Source organism: Elephantulus edwardii, unplaced genomic scaffold, assembly GCF_000299155.1.
Source record: "Elephantulus edwardii isolate Elephantulus edwardi_28Jun2011 unplaced genomic scaffold, EleEdw1.0 scaffold00311, whole genome shotgun sequence".
Taxonomy (NCBI): domain Eukaryota; kingdom Metazoa; phylum Chordata; class Mammalia; order Macroscelidea; family Macroscelididae; genus Elephantulus; species Elephantulus edwardii.
In genome coordinates this window covers 745172-762761 of record NW_006400061.1, presented here as the reverse complement: position 1 = coordinate 762761, position 17590 = coordinate 745172, and the positions used below count along the sequence as shown (strand labels likewise).

Here is a 17590-nt window from a genome sequence, read left to right as displayed (position 1 = left end):
AAAAATTCTTTCTTTGGTATACAATCCCCCTGCACCCCTCCCACCACCCAAGTACACTCCACTATGCAACCTTAATTGTGGACTCTTGTGAAAGCAGTTTTATCTTTCATCTCTCTTCTTATCCATTCCTCACTGCCACTGAATTAATTCTGACTGAGTGACTCTCTAATGGATTTCTGAGGCTGTAAAACCTAAGGTCATAGACTATCCATCTTTTTCCTATGGAGTATTTGAACTGTCAAGACTCACCAACTTCGGGTTAGCAGCATAAATCAGTTTGTGCCATAAGAGGCCCACATCTATTTCAGTGAAAGATCAAGACCTTGAGAATGGGAGCTTTCAAAGTGCAACAAGTTCTATAGAAGAGATGAAGGAGCTATACTTTCACCAAACACTAATTAAGTAAAAGAAGACTTGTCCCTCTTGATTTGTTATTCTAAGGCTTTACATAATCACAATTCATAATGCAGGTGCATCTGAAGCACTATCTGAAATCACTGTTATGGTATTTGGTAAAACCATTTTTCATAATCAAATCAGTCACAGCTTCTAGCAGACTGCAACTATGCTCAGTGATCAAACAAAAATAACCTTTTGCTTGAATCCTCCTTTCACACTTGTGTTATGACATAATAAACAAAGCAAAAGCTAGAAATCTACACAGGATTTAGAAACTGTTAGATTATAAAAGACTATCACCGAGGGGCAACTGAGCAAGGTTTCCCTAGTAGGGGCATAGCTACTGATGTGATAAATAAATGAACAAACAGGTTCTGGATGCATGGAAGGAAATGAGGTTCTTCCTGAAGTTTAAAGAAGTCACCCCAGGCAGTGGCAGCATGTGTGAAAATGAAATAACTTCCAGCTGCTGGCGCTGTGACTGGATTTCAGGGAAGTTACTGGACCAACTCTGTGGCCATCACAGCGCCTATGAGTCACAAGCGACTCGGTGGCACATAACAACAACCACCTCCTTTTGGCTAGGGAGAGCCTGGGATTGAAAAACTGTGGCTTCAAAAAGCAGGAAAGATATGGCGACCAAGGAGAAGGTGACTGAGGAACATGAGGCAGATTTGTTTTCTAAGGTTCCTGACTGGCACCAAGAGAAGAAGCCCAGTGTACTGGAACCAGTTACCTTCGAGGTTGTCACTGTGGGTGTGTCACAAAGGCAGAGTGGAGGGTCTTGAACTCCAAGCAGAATAATAACTTGTACAAGAAGAGATGGCAGACATGTACCTCACTCAGTCTGCTCTCTTTACATGATGCCTAGATGCTCAGTATATGTGAGAGTTGGAAATCCTTGGTGTCTCTGGGCTCACCTCTAGATACACACAGAAGCAAAGCCAGGAGTTCAACCCGTTCCCTCTGCCTTTTGACTTTATGCTGTCAGCGGTTCCTGAGCCAGCATGTACTGGAGATCTTCTCTGGCCCTCGTGCAGAACATCACTTCCACGGGGAGGGGGAGGGTGTGTGTGTGTGTGTGTGTTTGTGTGTGTTCAATCTTCAGGTACCAGAAGCAGCAAGAGGAACAGGATTACAGTGAGAGCTGCTGGAGTGAACACTCATAAGGAGAGTCAAGAAATCTCCAAGGCCACGTGTGAGGGAACAGGGAAGGGAGTGACTTCTGAAGCATTCTCCAGCCTGCTTCAAAACCAGTAAACAAGTCCTGGGAAAGCGAACACAGCAATAGAAACAAAGTCCAGCTCAGATCAAAGGAAAGTGGACCAAGGATGGACGGCATTAGGAAGTCACCTATAGAGATAGTGCCTCAGACTGTGACCTGAAATTAAGCTTCCCCATAAATAACACAGCCCATGTCAACTCCTTTGTAATGAGTGTGGCCAGAGAATTTATTACAGGTCTCAACAAACACCAGTGGACACACCCAGTGAAGAGGGTTTATAAGTGCCTGGAATGTAAGCAAGCCTTTACAGATGAGTCAGAACTCCTTGGACACCAGAAGATGCGCTTGGTGGAAAAGTCGGATCCATGCAAGTGTTGTGGGTGAATCTTCACACAGCAGTCTTCTCTCTCCAGACACCAGTGAACCCACTCAAGGGAGAAGCCTTACAAATGCAAGGACTGTGCGCAAATCTTTGCCTGGAAGTGCAACTTCCTTAGGCATCAGTAGGCACACTTGGCAGAGCAGATGTATGTATGCAGTAAGTGTGGGAAAAGACTTACAGAGAGGTCCCATCTCCTCACACACAAGAAGACACACGCAGACCAGAAATCATTCATGTTCCTGAAGTGTGAGCTAGACTTTGAGAAATCCCATCCTGTCACACACCATAGGACGCACTCAGAGGACAAACTTTACATGTGCCTGGAGCGTGAATGAGGCTATACTCACAAGTCCCAACTCATTAGACACCAGAAGTCCCATGGAGGGAAGAAGCCATATGTGTGCAAGATGTGTGGATAATGCTTTTCCCAGAAGTCTTTAATCATCAGACATCAGAAGACAAACTCCTGGGAGGAGCCTTTCAAGTGCAGGCGACTCTTTGCCTGGAAGTCAGCCTTTGTTAAACACCAGAGGATACACTCCAAGAAGAAGTCATACGTGTGCAAGGAGTGTGGACAAGGTTATAAGGAGAAAGGAACCCTCATCACACACAAGAAGACAAACTCGGGTGATAAGCCTTACATGTTCACGGAGTGTAGGCGAGGCTTTATTTGGAACTCAGGCTTACAGATGCACCAGAGGACACACTTAGATGAGAAACCTTTTGTGTGCCAGAAGCATGGTCGAGGCTGTTTCTCCAAGTCAAAGCTCTGTTGGCACCAGATGACACATACAGAAGAAGCCACACACTTATAGGAAATGTGTGCAAGGTTTTCTCTATAAGTCCCATCTCATTACAAACCAGAGGACATGTTCAGGGGCAAGAACTTGCATGGCCTGAAGGGTGGCCAAGACTTTATTCCAAAATCATCTTCCTTATATACCACTCGGGGCAAGCCTCACTGGCAGTGAGAGTGGCTCACAGGATTGATCTACAAGCAAGACTTCACTACACACCTGTAAACTCTCTTGGAATAAAGTTATGTTTACAGTGAGACTGGTCCAGGCTTTAGATGAAAGTCAGACCTTAGCAGACACGCCCTGAGGAGAAGTCTTGGGTATTTAGTAGTGCAGGCTGTAACTGAAGACACTCTGTATACACCAAACAGAAGCTCTAAACGTGCAAGAAGATTGAACAGAGTTTTGAAACAGGCACACTTCATATCCACCAGAGAAGAGCTATTTGAGGGATCAAGCATTGGTGGGATCTTTCAGGAGGTGCTGTAATAAAGTAAGAGCTATCTCCTCTCACACTTTTTATGGTCAAAGTATAAGCACTTATAAAATCATACTTACATGTAACAGGATACAGCCAACATGTTTACAATTAGAAATGCATTGTCCCCAGTTATAGTTTACAAGTGAACAGAGTATTATTTCATGCACAGGTACAAGGAAGAGATTTCCTAAACAGTTTCAGTCCTGGTTTCTGCAACTGGTCATGTGGTTGTACTAGTATTTAGATCTACCTTCTACCACTGCCCACTTGTTATTTCTTTGGCGCTTATGAAGTACCTCAGCTGATCATGGTTTTTTGCCTGGTAGAGCAACGCAGCTTCCATTCTTGAATGGTCTGAGCCATCCTATCAGTAATGGACTGCTGTAGTTTCCCATATTTAATCACAGGGCATTGTAGTACTAGAAGACAACCTATTGTTGTTGTTGATATGTGTCTCCTGCAAACTCTATGCACAATACCTCTGAGCTTTGCCCTACCCTGAGCCAATATTACTGTCTCTAACACATCTACCCTCATAGTCAATCCATTTTACCTGGGAGTCTTTCTCTCTTGCACTGTATCTCCATCCTTCCAAGCATGATAACCTTCTCCAAACAACTGGTCCCTCTTGGTAACATGTCCAAATTATGTGAGATGGAGCTTCAGAATCTTTGCCTCCAAGAAGCAGTTCTATTTCACCCTCTCCAGGAGAGACCTTTTTGTTCTCTTAGCAGCCCATGGTATGTTCAATACTGTTCTCCAGCAAAACAACTCAAAAGCATTGGCTCTTCTTCTATCACCCTTAGTCATTGTCCAGCTCTCTGATGTATAGCAAGTAATCGCAAAGACCATGGCTTGGATCAGGCACACCTTAGTCTCTAGACTGACATCACTGCTCTTCAGTACTCTAGAGCGGTCCCTGGCAGCAGATTTTCCTAAATGCAATTCGTCTTTTGACTTCCTGACTGCTGGTACAAAGAATGTTGACTGTGGAACTAAGCAAGATAAAACTGTCAAGAATCTCAATTTCTTCTCAATTTATGATTACTGCCAACTGGCCCAGTAGTGAGAATCTTTGTTTTCTGGATGTTGTGTCTTCAATCCATATTGAAGACTACAGTCCTTGACCATCTGCAGCAAATACCTCAGGTCCTCCTCAATTTCAGCAAGCGAAGTGTGTCATCTGCATAATGCAGGTTGTTGATGAGTCTTCCTCAGATCCTAATGCCACCTTCTTCATCACAGATTCTAGCTTTCTGGATGTTCTGTTCACCATATCATAAATCGAAATGACTTAAGGAGTCTTTGAATCCCAAATGTATTCTTTTTTATCGCCATTTATGAAATATCAATCCAGTTTCCTCTTGAGAATATGGATTAATCAATCTGAAAATAGAGAATCATACACTTCTTTGTTTCTGAGCAGCTCAAAGGGGCAGGTAGCATCCTTAACTTCCAGTTTAGTGGAATCAAGCTGTGTCTCCAGCAGGAAGCATTCTTCCTTTTGGAAATCAAGAGTTTTAAATTCACAGAGCTTTGGGTTACAAGGACAAAAAAGCAGTAATTCCATGAGTAGGTCACTGGAGTAATGAGTTGTGCCCTTTCTGCTCTTTGGTTTCTGGGTCTGTTAATCCTGGCTGTTGGAGAAAGAGCTCCACTTACTGGATGCTGGTTAAGGTTACACACGCTTCATGAAGGACATTGCCACAACCCTGCAAAGTGTTGTCACATAGCTGACATTCTAATTGTGTATTTTTTGAAAATTAGAAAGTTTATAAATCATTGATTTTTCATTCATGGGTATTTTGTTTTACAACATCACAGTTTTGTGCAATTAATGAATTATAATATCTGATCAAACTCTTATTGTGTATTGACTTTCTTTTCACCAAGCTTATCCATTTATTAATTTTCGCTCCTCTCTCTCCCTTTACATCCCTTTTAAATCCCCTAAGGCAGATTCTATGTGTTAACTTTTCCTTGGGTTTATAAGGGACGTTACAGCAGAGTTGCCCTTTTGTGACTCACTCACTACAAGTTGTTGTTAGGTGCTGAGTACAATTCATAGCAACCCTATGAATAAAAGATATGAACTCTGTTTATTCTGTGCCATTTTCACACTTCCTGACACACAAGAGCCCACAAGAGCAGCAGGCACCTTGTCTATTCACCTAGCTGAGGGTCTCCCTCTCCTTTGCTCACCTTTTACCCCTCCCAGCATCATGTCCTTCTCCAAGGAAAAACCCTCCTAGTAACATGCCTGAAGTATGTGACACAAAGCATTCTTGCCTCCAAAGAGCACTCCGGCTGCACTCTCTCCAAGACATATCTGTTCTTTTGGCCATCCAGGGGATATTCAGTGCTCTTCTTCAACACCACAGCTCACTGTCCAGCTTTCAGATGCATAGCAAGTGATCAAAAAGATTATGGCCTGAATGAGATGCATCTTAGTCCTCAAACTGACATCATTACTCAGTAAATTGGAGGGGTCCCTAATTATAGATTTTCCCAGTGCAGTGGGTCTCCTTATTTCCTGCTTGCCTGTACCATGGGTGTTAATTGTGAATCCAACACTGAAACAGAGGAGGGAGAAAACTGTTTAAAAGAGATATGTGATTAGGTATTTCTGTCATCACAGGAGTCTAGAGCGATGGCTCCATGGTGGAGGGGACCTGGGGGAGGGTTTGTAAAACAATGAAAGAATCTTTTCTTTTACTTTTCCATAATTTTTGACTCATGTACTTATAACTTGTTAGTTAAATTTGTGTCTTCTAGGTTGCAACCCCCCCACGATACATCTTCAAGGATATGAACATGTACGGCTAAGCACAATTGATAACAGTGCATCTAAATTCCAAAATCAATCTCCATAATAGTCTATGTGTTTCCTACTGCCAAAGGGGCCCTTTAGAGTAGTGAGAGAAGATCTTTACCCTGAAACCCACAACGTCCCTTTTCAGCAGGAAGTAGCTAAGAGAATACGCCATCCCCTTTTCCTTATGAATCAGGGTGAAGTCTCTCTCAGGGAGGAGTGATAGGGAATGGGAAAGGACACACTGACAAAGGAGATTAAACAGAACTGACTTTGACAAGCACTGTGGCAATTGGACAATTAAAACAGACATTCGGATGGCAGGGAAGAAGAACAAACTGGGGAGGAGGGTGGAGAGAATGGTGCGGCAATGAAGGAGTGAAAGCCCAGAATCCCTGTGAATGTTCATTGAAACTAATAAAATTTAATAATAATAATAATAAATCCACCTTATCGAGTTTGCCTCCCCAGCCTGCAATCTATAGTTGAGCATCACCCTGTTCTATTGACATAATAAAAGGATCTCTGACCTTAAAAAAAAAAAATAATAATAATTGTGAATCCAAGCAAGGTGAAGCTTCTGACAGTTTCAATCTCCACTCTATCCATCAAAATACTGTCTCTATCAGTGTAGTGGTAAGAATCTTCATTTTTCTAACATAGAGATGCAGTCCATACTGAAAGTTGCATTCCTCGATAGTATGCAACAAGAGTGTCAAGTATAAGTTGTTGTTATAAAATCATCCATGTTGTGAAACTCTTCATGGATTCTTGATAGTTCTTTAGTGATGAATAATACCCAGAAGCTGTGTTTCTCTGGGGGTTCAAAACCACTAGTACCACCACCATGCTACAAAGATAAGCAGTCTCCTCCTTGGCAATTTACAGCCTTAGTGTCAGAATCGACTCAATAGCATTGAGTTTTAATGTTCAATGATGTGAATATATATATAGTAGTTTCTGTAGCCATACATCTGTTCCTGAATATCTGAGTTGTTTCCAACTCTTTGTTGTTGTAAATAGTACTTCAATAAACATGGGTACGATATATCTTTTTTAAAAAGACCATCACCTAGATGATTAAGGGTTCTCAGTTAAGTATATATAATAAAAATATGGAAAAGGAATTGTGGTTAACACATCTGGTTTTGAAAAATTAGAACAGAGGTTAAATGTTAAATATAATATACCAAAGAAAGTATCTCTAAGGATAAGTAAATGAAAACTAATCAGAGAGTTTATTCAATTTCTTCCTTTTTAATAGTTGAAAAATAACTGCAGCTATAATTACAAAAGTCATATGTCAAAAGCAAAACACTCTTAATTCTTTAATAGAGCCATAGCTACTCCAGAAGCCATTACTATTTTTCTTAATATCTGGCAATTCAGGCAGGATTCACTCATATTCAAATTCCACAATATATAAACTCTAAAGAATGTTATAAAATTTCACTTATTATTCACTATTACAAGAATTTCTAAATTATCAGAATTTATGGAAATTAAAAAAGCCACATTTTTTAAAAATTCACATAGGAATAATCCTAGACAGAACTTATTCTGCACTTACACTTAAGAGGCTATATTTACAAATAATCTTGGACCTAGTTCTTCAGACCTTATTTCATTTAAATTTACATACCTGTATAGACGAGTATTTGGAAGAATTTTCCATTTGATAACGCCTAAGAACTGCACTTAGTCTCTGATCTGAAATAAAGGAAAAATGCAACTTAAATTACTTATAATTAGGGATGTTTCATTTTTAAAGTCAGAAATCTGTTACCGTTGTTAGGTGTCTTTGAGTCAACCCCTGAGTGACTTAAGGCTGAGTGAGCTACGAACAACAGATGAAAACCCATGCCTGATCCTGCGCATCCTCACAATCTCTACCATACTTAAATCTACTATTGTATAGTCACTATGTCAATATATCTTGTTGACTTTCTTCCTTTCCTTCACAGACCCTCTTATTGTCCAAGTACGATGTTTTTTTTCCAAGGACTGGCCCCTCTGACAACACACTTAAAGTGTGTGATAGAATGTATCATCATCTGCCATCTCTAAGGAGTGCCTTAGCTGTACTTCGTCCAAGAGATCTGTTTGTTCTTTTGGTAGTCTATGTTGTAACCAATACGCTTTGCTAACATTCAAAGATATAAATTCATTGTTCTTCCTTATACATGACTTAATTTTCATATGCATATGAAGCAACTGAAAATACCACGGCGTGGGTCAGGCACACCTTAGTTTTTAAACAGGTATCATTGCTCTTTAGCATGTTAAAGAGGTCATTGACAGCAAATTTTCCCAATGTGACACATCTTTTGATTTCTTGACTCTTGCTACCATGACCAATAATTATGAACCCAAGTAAAATGAAATAGCTGGCAATTTCAATTTTTTAGTACGAGAATAAGCTCTATTTCCTTTCAAAATATCGGAACACTGATTACCAATGACCAGGTAAGTTCTAGTGTTGTGGGATAACATCAAAGACATCATCTACGATAAAAGCAAAAGGTCACTGCAAAGATGTGAAGAAAGAAAAGACCAAATAGATGTCAGGAAAGACCTGCAATTTCTTCTTGGACATGGAGAAACTAAATGGAAGAAATGATGAAAAAAGAAAGTAGAACAGATGATTCCAAGGAGCAGCTCAAGAAGACAAAGCCAAAAGAGAAAAGAACATGCTCAGAATTTCTCAAGCTAGAAGAACTGAGGGGGAGGGGGAGAGGCAACCTTCCAGTTGCAGCACTGAAGGATTCTAATGGAGTTGCTGTACTGAAGGAGTCTATTAGCAAAACGCTGAATGATGTAGGAGGCATATCAAAATAATATGAAAGTGTACAAAAAAGCAAGGGTCACATGTTGTTGTTGATTGCCGTTGAGTTGAGCACGACTCATAGAGGCTCTATGAACAAAAGATCTAATGCTTTTCCATAACTATCGTCATTTCTCCAAGTTCATAGAGTTTCCAGAGGCATGTAGTTTAGGAAGTGGAGGCCACTCCTGCTTCCAAAACTGTTTTATAACTGGGAGCTCCACCAAACACCATTCACATTGGGAAACCATTACAGTATTTGATATCCCAATGGCACAAGGTTCAGCATCACAGCAAATCCAGCACTTTGGCAAAGAGTGATGTACAAAGTGGAAGAATAGTCTCACTTAGCAGTGGTTAAGTGTCATCAAGTCGAATAAGACTCATAGCAACGCTTGTACAAAAGACCTAAACTCTGCTCTATAACTAACATAATTTCTGTATGTTTACAGAGTTTCCAGAAGCATCTGGTTTAGGAAGTAGATGCCCCTCCTGCTTCCCAACCACAATCAATCTGGAAGATCCTCCAAACATTGTACATGATTATGGTATTTGACACGACTATGGCACTGTGTTCAGCATGACAGCAACCCCAGGTTTTTCAGTACAGCAAACAGACAAACAATTTCTGTATCACTTAAGGAATATCCACTCTAAAATGAATAAATTTGGCCCAGAAACTTCCCTTATGTGACTGCCATCATCAAGATGCTAGAAGCCAACTCCTACAGTGGAGGCTCCAGGTCAGCCTGAAGACCCAACTTCTCACTAAGGGATTTTAAAGACACACACTTTGGCAGGCCTCCACCCTTGGTCAAAAGTTCAACTGACACCTGGGTGGGGCTGGGGGAGACAGTAGCACATAGCACACATCAAATACTACCCAGAAACTTCCCTTACATGACTGCCATCAAGTTGTGAAAGGATCACAAAGGGACAGCCATATGTATCCTATACTAACTCCACAAAGGGGAACTATCTCCAACAATATCAACATAAAATCAATTGCTATGAGACTTGGCCCCCGTGCTCTGTCCCTCTTTCTACTCATCCCTATACCAATCTTACTGTTTTACTGGGTCCAAAAATCCTCTACAGTAAGTCAGTCACAAACCATAAAGAACCATAGAGGGAAGTAAAAGGGCTCTACTTCAGGTTGGCAGCAAGATACTCTCACTCAGTCAGGAAAGCTTCCGAACTGTGCTTGTAGAAGCCTCAGGGCTCTAGGTCAGTGTTATAGAGCTCTCAGTCCCGCCAATTATGGATCTGCTCTCCACCCCCACGCCCCATTCCTCACACAAATCTGGGCAAAAGGTTTTTAGTTCTGGTTCAATGGTAGAGCAGAAGCAGGGTCTGCTCCATCTCAGGTCAGGTGTCTGGTTCTTCACTGCAGCTGCTAGGGTTGCTGCTCTCATCAGACCTATCCTGGATGGCACAAGAATCTCTGGCCCCGAAGGACACACTGCATTCTCTTGCTTTTTCTTTGCTGGTGGTGAGATTATCCAATTCTCCTGTTGGATCCACTCAATTTAATAGACTAGCTAATTCCCTTGTGGACAGGCTAACACACCCTATTCACATATTCTCACTCATCCACATGGCAAAGTCAGTCAATGGCTAGTAAACTAATGCTGAAAAATAAACTTTTAACATGATAGAAAGGACTATATAAAGTCACTGTACCAAAATGAACTGGTCAAGACTGAACCATTTCAAAAAGCATTATGTGATCAAAAACCAATGGTATTGAAGGAAGATATTAAAAATCCACCACACCGAAAGGTGGGGGGGGAAGACTCTAGGAATTCATGGAGTTTCAACTGAAGTGTTTTTAGAAACAGATGCTGCTCTGGACATGCTCACTAAGGTTATAAATTAACACTCACGGTAGCAATAGTCAAGAATCAAAAGATGTTTTACATTCAGCAAATCTGCTGTCAAAGACCTTTTCAAAGTGCTAAAAAGCAACGATGTCAGTTTAAAGACTATGGTGTGCTTCACTGAAGCCATGGTATTTTTATGTGCTTCCAATGCATCTAAAAGTTGGACAATGAATAAGGAAGACCAAAGAAGAAATGATGTTCTTGAATTGTGGTGTTGGTGAAGAGTACTGAATATACTATGGACTGACAAAACAATAAACAAATCTGTCTTGCAGGAAGCGTAACCTATGTACAGTTTAGAGATAAAGATGAAACTTCGTATCTCATTTTTCAGTATATTATCAGAAGACCAGTCTTTTAGAAAAAGACATACCTGACTCTACTAAAATATTAGTTGAGTGTGGAAGTTGCTGGTGTTTAAAATGTGGAACTCTAGTGTCCCAGTGGTAAAGTGCTGTGCTACCAAATCAATGGCACATGGTTCAAATCCACCAACTGCTTCACAGGAGAAAGATAGGCAACCAATCTCCTCCTGTGCGATTTACTGCCTCTGAAAACAAGAGGCTCGGCTATGAGTTGGTTCCAAGTTGAGAGAACATAAAAACACCCACCCTGATGTGAAAAACTGTGACATTAATTATTAGAATCAGTATCCCGTGTAATTGTCACTTGAGAAATACCAAAACAAACTGTCTAAAGTTGCTGTTTATGTACCATCAAGTCACATCTGACTCATAGATGATGCTTCAGGAAGTTGATAAAGGCAATAAATCACATGGGAAGAGGCTGCCCATCTTTCCCCTCGCAGCAGTTGGTGGATGCAAACCATGAAACTCTAGGTTAGCAGCAAAACTTCTCCTCAGTAAGCGAGTAGAGCTCATGTCTTAAGAAATGTTATCAAATAATCCAAATGGTCTACATGAAAAGAAGCAAGTAAGATAAAAATCAAAGCAAGCCAGAAACAGGTCAGAGGAAGGCAAGCCATTAATATTCGACTGAGTGTGGAGGTGATCCATCTTAAAGAGTAAACTCACATCTTTTAACCAACAAGTTAGGTACAGTCAAGAGAAAAACAGAGGACCATATGTAAAAAATCAAATTAATTCCCTAATTGTGCACTTTCATTTCAATTCTCCAAGCACTTCCTTTTTCTGAGATTTTCAACTTGGTTTGTTGAAATCTCAATTCCATTTTAAGAAATAGCTTACTGTGCTTTGACAGCCTCCTTGGTTCTCTCTGGTACTTTGATTTTAATTTTATCTAAGAATTCTGTTTGATTCATTTCCCCCAAGGCTCAAAGTTTCTTACAGCCCTGGTACTGTTCTTACTCCAGTCCAATATCTCACCATCCAATGGAATGCCATTTAGATGGTAACCAGACGTCAGCCCTTATAGAACACAGACCTTTCCAATTAAAATCTCAGAAATAATGTTAAGGTTAGTGTTATTATTATTATTGTGTCATTAATAACTACTATAGAAAATAGGTGCTGTTGTTCTTGTTGTGTACCATAGAGTCAAAACCAACCCACAGCTGGCTCTCTGCTGGATTTTCAGAGGCAGTAAATCACACAGGAGAAGACTGCCCATCTTTGGCCTGCAGAGCGGCTGGTGGTCTCAAACTGCGTATGTATGGGATTGCAGTGCTGCTTCTTGACACACTTAGTATATGCTAGACACAAGGCAAAGTGTTTCATTTGCATCATCCTACTTAATCCTATTGAAAGAATCAGTCATATGAGGCCCTTGTGTTATTATGCTCATTTTATAAAGGAAACAGCTCAGGGTACAGAGAAGCTAAACTTTTACCCAAAGTTAAATATCTTGAAAAAGATCAAGGTAGCATGGAAACTCAGGTAGGCTGAATATAGACACTGAATACTTGACCGCTGAAACTTTCTCTCTCACCTTTCCTGATACTGAAACCGAAAATTCAAGTGTCCCTACCCCGTAGCCTCAAATCCCCTATCTCCAATCTCAACATACTCTGAGTTCACCCAATTACCTCTATTATCATACATGTTCCTCAAAACTGCCAGACTGGGCTTTCTAAATTATGATTGTATCATGTGACCATTAAATTAATACTTTTTAGTAGTTCCTATAACAGGTGTAATTGTCCAAACTCCTTAACACATAGAAGTTACTAACATTCATCATCTAGACCCATTCTAACCCTTCAGCTCTACCTGTTATTCTCCCATATAAACCTCCATATTCACTTAAGGCAATCTTCTTGCAAAGCATATTTCTAATGCCCTCAATGTTGTTAAGTATAGCTCTACTTGGGATGTCTACAGCAGGAGTGCTCTTTGGTGGCAAGAATGACGAGGCTTTGCCTCATATACTGTAGGCATGTTGCTAGGAGTGTCTATTCTTTGGAGAAGGACATGATGCTAGGAAGGGTGGAGAGTCAGTGAAAGAGAGGAAGACCCTCAAGCAGGTGGACTGACACGTTGACTGTTGCAATGGGCTCTTTGTATGTCAGGAAGTGTGAAGATGGCACAGGATGGCACAGGGTCTCTATGAGTCATGCTTGACTCAATGGCACCTAATGACAACAACAGTTACTTATCTACTAAGTTCATATGAGCACTTAGATTCAGTCCAAATGACACCTCCTTTGACCATTTGACACTTTAATAGCTACTATTTGCTTATAACTATATGTTAATAGTATAAACACATATTCTAATGATCATTTAATCATCCCAACAACATATGAAGAAACAGGAATTAAATTTTTGGTCGGCTGAAATGTCTTCTTAGCTATGCCGGTATGTTGCTGTTGTTGATTGCCTTCGAGTTAAGCACGACTCATGGCGATCCTATGAACAAAAGGCCTAAAGCCTTTTCTATAACTATCTATATTTATCAAAAGTTCATAGAGTTTCTGGAGGCACGTTATTTAGGAAGTGGATGCCATTCCTGCTTCCAAATGTTGGTACAGTACTTGATACATGATAATCAATATAAACCTAAAACCAACAGCCGTAATAGAAACAACAGCTCAACAAACATCTTTTGAACAAATGGCCAGTGCTGTACTTCTAGGCTCTGACTGCAGATTTGGAATCCCTTCCTGACCCTCAGCCTTATACTTTTTTTTTTTTTAAGAGCAACAGAGAATCATAACAAACAAGTTTCCTGCTTAGAGTTCTGTAAATTCAAGAAACCTACCAGGTTTTTATTTGGTATTGACCGAGGTATTTATACTATCAACCTTTTTCCGTAGCTAACTTTTTTACAAATTTCCATGTTCCCACCAGGCACTCAAAAAAATACTAATTGGTCAACAATGGCATTAAATATCACAAATCGGAATTTTCAATAAAAGACAACTGAGCTTACTTTGATCTCGTAGAAAATCGATTTCTGTGGCCATATCGATACCGCTTTAGTTCGGAGTTTTCACCACCGTTAATCCTCCTTTAAGACACAGAGCTCGCTTTCCAGGAAAACAAAACTATGGTAACGTTCCGGAGGTTGTCAAGCACTTGAGCGGTGTAATCAGCATCCTTCTCACGCGGTGCCAACAGCCCCACTGCGCCTCATTCAACCGAATCACAGCCGAGCCCCTCGTCCGGGCGCGAGACTTCAGATTTCAGGTTCGCTGGGGAAGCGCCAAGTGTATTTTGTCCCACGTTCACTGGAATCCAACCAGGGATCGAAAGGGGAGATGGGCAGATAGAGAAGTCCCACTGGTCACTTGGGGTCGTGTCAGGCCACCCAGGCAAACGTCGAGGGAACCAGCGGGAAGGCGGTTGCTGGCGTCCTTTGGCTGTGAAGTGAATGATGCCTGGATGGTGGCTAAGCCACAGGCCAGCAGCGGAAGTCCACTCGGCCCGCCCTGCGACTTTGAAACCGGTGCCCCGGACCGCTCCTTGGAGACGGTGACGCCAGTTGCGTCATCACGCGTGCGTCAGCGCCTTCATCATCACGCTTTCTAAAGTTCCAGCACGTCATTGGCTAACTGTCGGTCTTTGGGCGGAGCCGTGAGATGTATGACAGCAGGCTGAACACAGGCTTTGGCTTGTGTGTTGACTGGCGGACCCTGGTGGCAGGGACCAACATCTTGGTTTTGTTTTGTTATTAAACTAAAAAAAATGAGTGAAGAGGTTAGAGATAAGATACTAGGCCTCTAGAATGTTGAGGTTATTCAGTCATTGCACACTTTGTTAGGAGAACCCGCGGGCCAAATCGGATGGGTGGCAAAGATCTAGGTTCTTGCCCCTGGGAAACGAATCCAGACGAGGGTCTTCAGTAACTCAGAGTTACCCTGGAGGAAAACCGAGAATAAACTTGGTAATCATCAGGAAATAAATATGGGCTTGGAAGTATTTGTAAAAAAGGGCGCAGTTATTTTAAAATTATTTAACTGTGTAGCAAATAAAACTTGTGATTACATATACTTAAGAGACACTGCCAATTTATTTCATGAGTTTGCTTTCTTTTTTTTCTAATAAGGGTCCCCCCCCCTTTTGGCAAGGAAAAAAAAATAAGCAAAAGTTTACATTTGTCGATAGATAGTTCACATTTTTAAAATTAATATGTCTGGATTTAAAGTCAGTTAATATTGAGAGAAGTCTCTATACTTACTGACAGAAAAAAAGGTAGCTTGAAGATCATATGTTTTTAGTGATTGAAATTTAAATTCAAGGAACAAACGTCATAGATGCAGGATTTGACTTTCTGTTTGAGAAATTTTATTAACCTGTACTGATAGTGTTTTATTAATATGTTGCTGTTGTGTGCCATCAAGTTGAAACCGACTCATAGCTAACCCTCCAGAGGGTTTTCAGAGGCAGTACATCATAGGGAAGGAGATTGCCCATTCCTTCTCCCACTATATCTATATCTATAAATCTATTGCAACTATACCTTTATCTATCTATATATAATGTTAATAAGATGCATTAGGATATTAAAAGGGTGTATGTAAGTGTGTCCAGTTAAGTATACATGATCTGTTAAAGGTCTTAATCTAAAGCCTACTTAAATGAACAATAACTAAAAAGAGCTAAATTTGTCTTTGAGTCAAGAAAGATAGAACTTGAGCTTGTCTTCAAACCATGAAATTAAAACAAAAACTTTTCAGAAGAGAAAATATTGAATATGTTAATGAAAAGTCTTTTTTTCTCCCAACTTAATCCTTGGAGCAACATCTTACTTAGAAAGGTCAACATTAAGAGAGAAACACCCTTGACAAGATGGGTTGCCTCAGTGAATGCAGCAATGGGCTCAAGTATGTTGGACCTGGTGAGGATGGCACAGGACAGAGCAGGTTTCAAATCTGTTTATAGTGTTATATAAGTCATGCTCAATTCCATGGCACATAGCAAAAATATACTATTCACCATTAGTTTCCTGCTTAGGCTGAGCATTGTATGCTAGTATGTTGTGATTGCAAAACATTGAACTTCAGCTTACTTGGATCCACAGTAAAAAAGATTGGTACCAATAGTCAGGAAATAAAAACATTGGGGAAAGTCTGTAGTCAGGGACCTCTTCAAAGTGCTGAAGAGCAAGCATGTCAATTTACAGGCCAAGGTGCACCTGATTCAAGCCATAGTCTTTTCAATTACTTCCTATGCATCTGACAGTTGGACAGAGAATAAAGATGACAAAAGAACAGATAAGTTTGAGTATGGTACTGGAGAAGAGCAGTAAGTAACCATGGCTAAGAAGGTAAACAAGTAGGTTTTGGAAAGAGTGCAGCCAGGATGCTTCTTAGAAGAAAGGATGGTAAAATTTTATCTCACAGACTTTGGGCATGTTGTTTGGAAAGTCAGACCTTGGAAAAAGACATTATGCTCAGAAAAGTTATGGGGTTAGTGAAGGAAGACCGCAACCAAACACAATGACTGTATCAGTGGGCTCAAGTGTTACAGGCACATTTGAGGATAGCACAGAATAGGATATAGTATAGATTTGTTATTCATAGGGTAGCTATTTGACTGCACCTAGAAGTAACAACAAATATTGTGATTTAATTTGGTATCAAATAGGTGATTATAAATTTAGCTTTACCTTTTTACTGTAAATTGATAAGATACATTGATGGGAATGGTACTTCCATTGTATAAATTGAATGTTGTTGTTGTTGTTGTTGTTGTTGTTATGTGCCGTCGAGTCACCTGAGACTCATAGCGACCCCATGTACAACATCCCTAACTCTGCTCTGTCCTGTGCCAGTCGCACTGTCTTCGATACACCCATCCCGATTACCCTAGTCACTGAATCAATCCACCTCATGGGGGCCTTACCCTTCTATGCTGTCCCTCCACCCTACCAGGCATGATGTCCTTCTCCAAGGACCTGTCCCTCCATGCAACTTGTCCAAAGTATGTTAGACGGAGCCTTAGAATCCTTGCCTCCAAGGCGCAGCTCTTTCCAGGATGGATCTGTTTGTTTTCCTAGCAGTTCATGGTACCCTCAGTACTCTTCTCCAAAACCACAGCTCAAAGGCATCAATTCTCCTTCTGTCCTCCTTAGTCATTGTCCAACTCTCTGGTTCATAACAAGTGATAGCAAAGACCATGGCCTGTATCAGACGCACCTTAGTCTCCAAAGAGACACCATTGCTTTTCAGTACTTTGGAGAGGTCCCTAACAGCAAACTTTCCCATGACAATATGTCTTCTAATTTCCTGGCTGCTGGTGCTGAGAGTGTTGACTGGGGAGCCAAGAAAACTGAAACTGTGAACAATCTCAATCTCTTCACCATCCATCCTGATGTTGCCAGTTGGTCCAGTGGTGAGAATCTTTGTCTTCTTGACATTGAGCCT

General features: G+C 40.8%; 1 protein-coding gene across 1 annotated transcript in view; it reads right to left on the bottom strand.

Annotated features, from left to right (window-relative positions):
* SCLT1 (sodium channel and clathrin linker 1) overlaps window positions 1–7800 on the bottom strand; it is a 258430-nt gene extending 250630 nt beyond the window's left edge. Inside the window, exon 1 of the mRNA XM_006901160.1 lies at window positions 7739–7800. Within this exon, the coding sequence (XP_006901222.1) occupies window positions 7739–7771 (33 nt within the window). The 5' untranslated portion in view covers window positions 7772–7800. The remainder of the gene's footprint in view (window positions 1–7738) is intronic.
* Between the last annotated feature and the right edge of the window lie 9790 nt (window positions 7801–17590).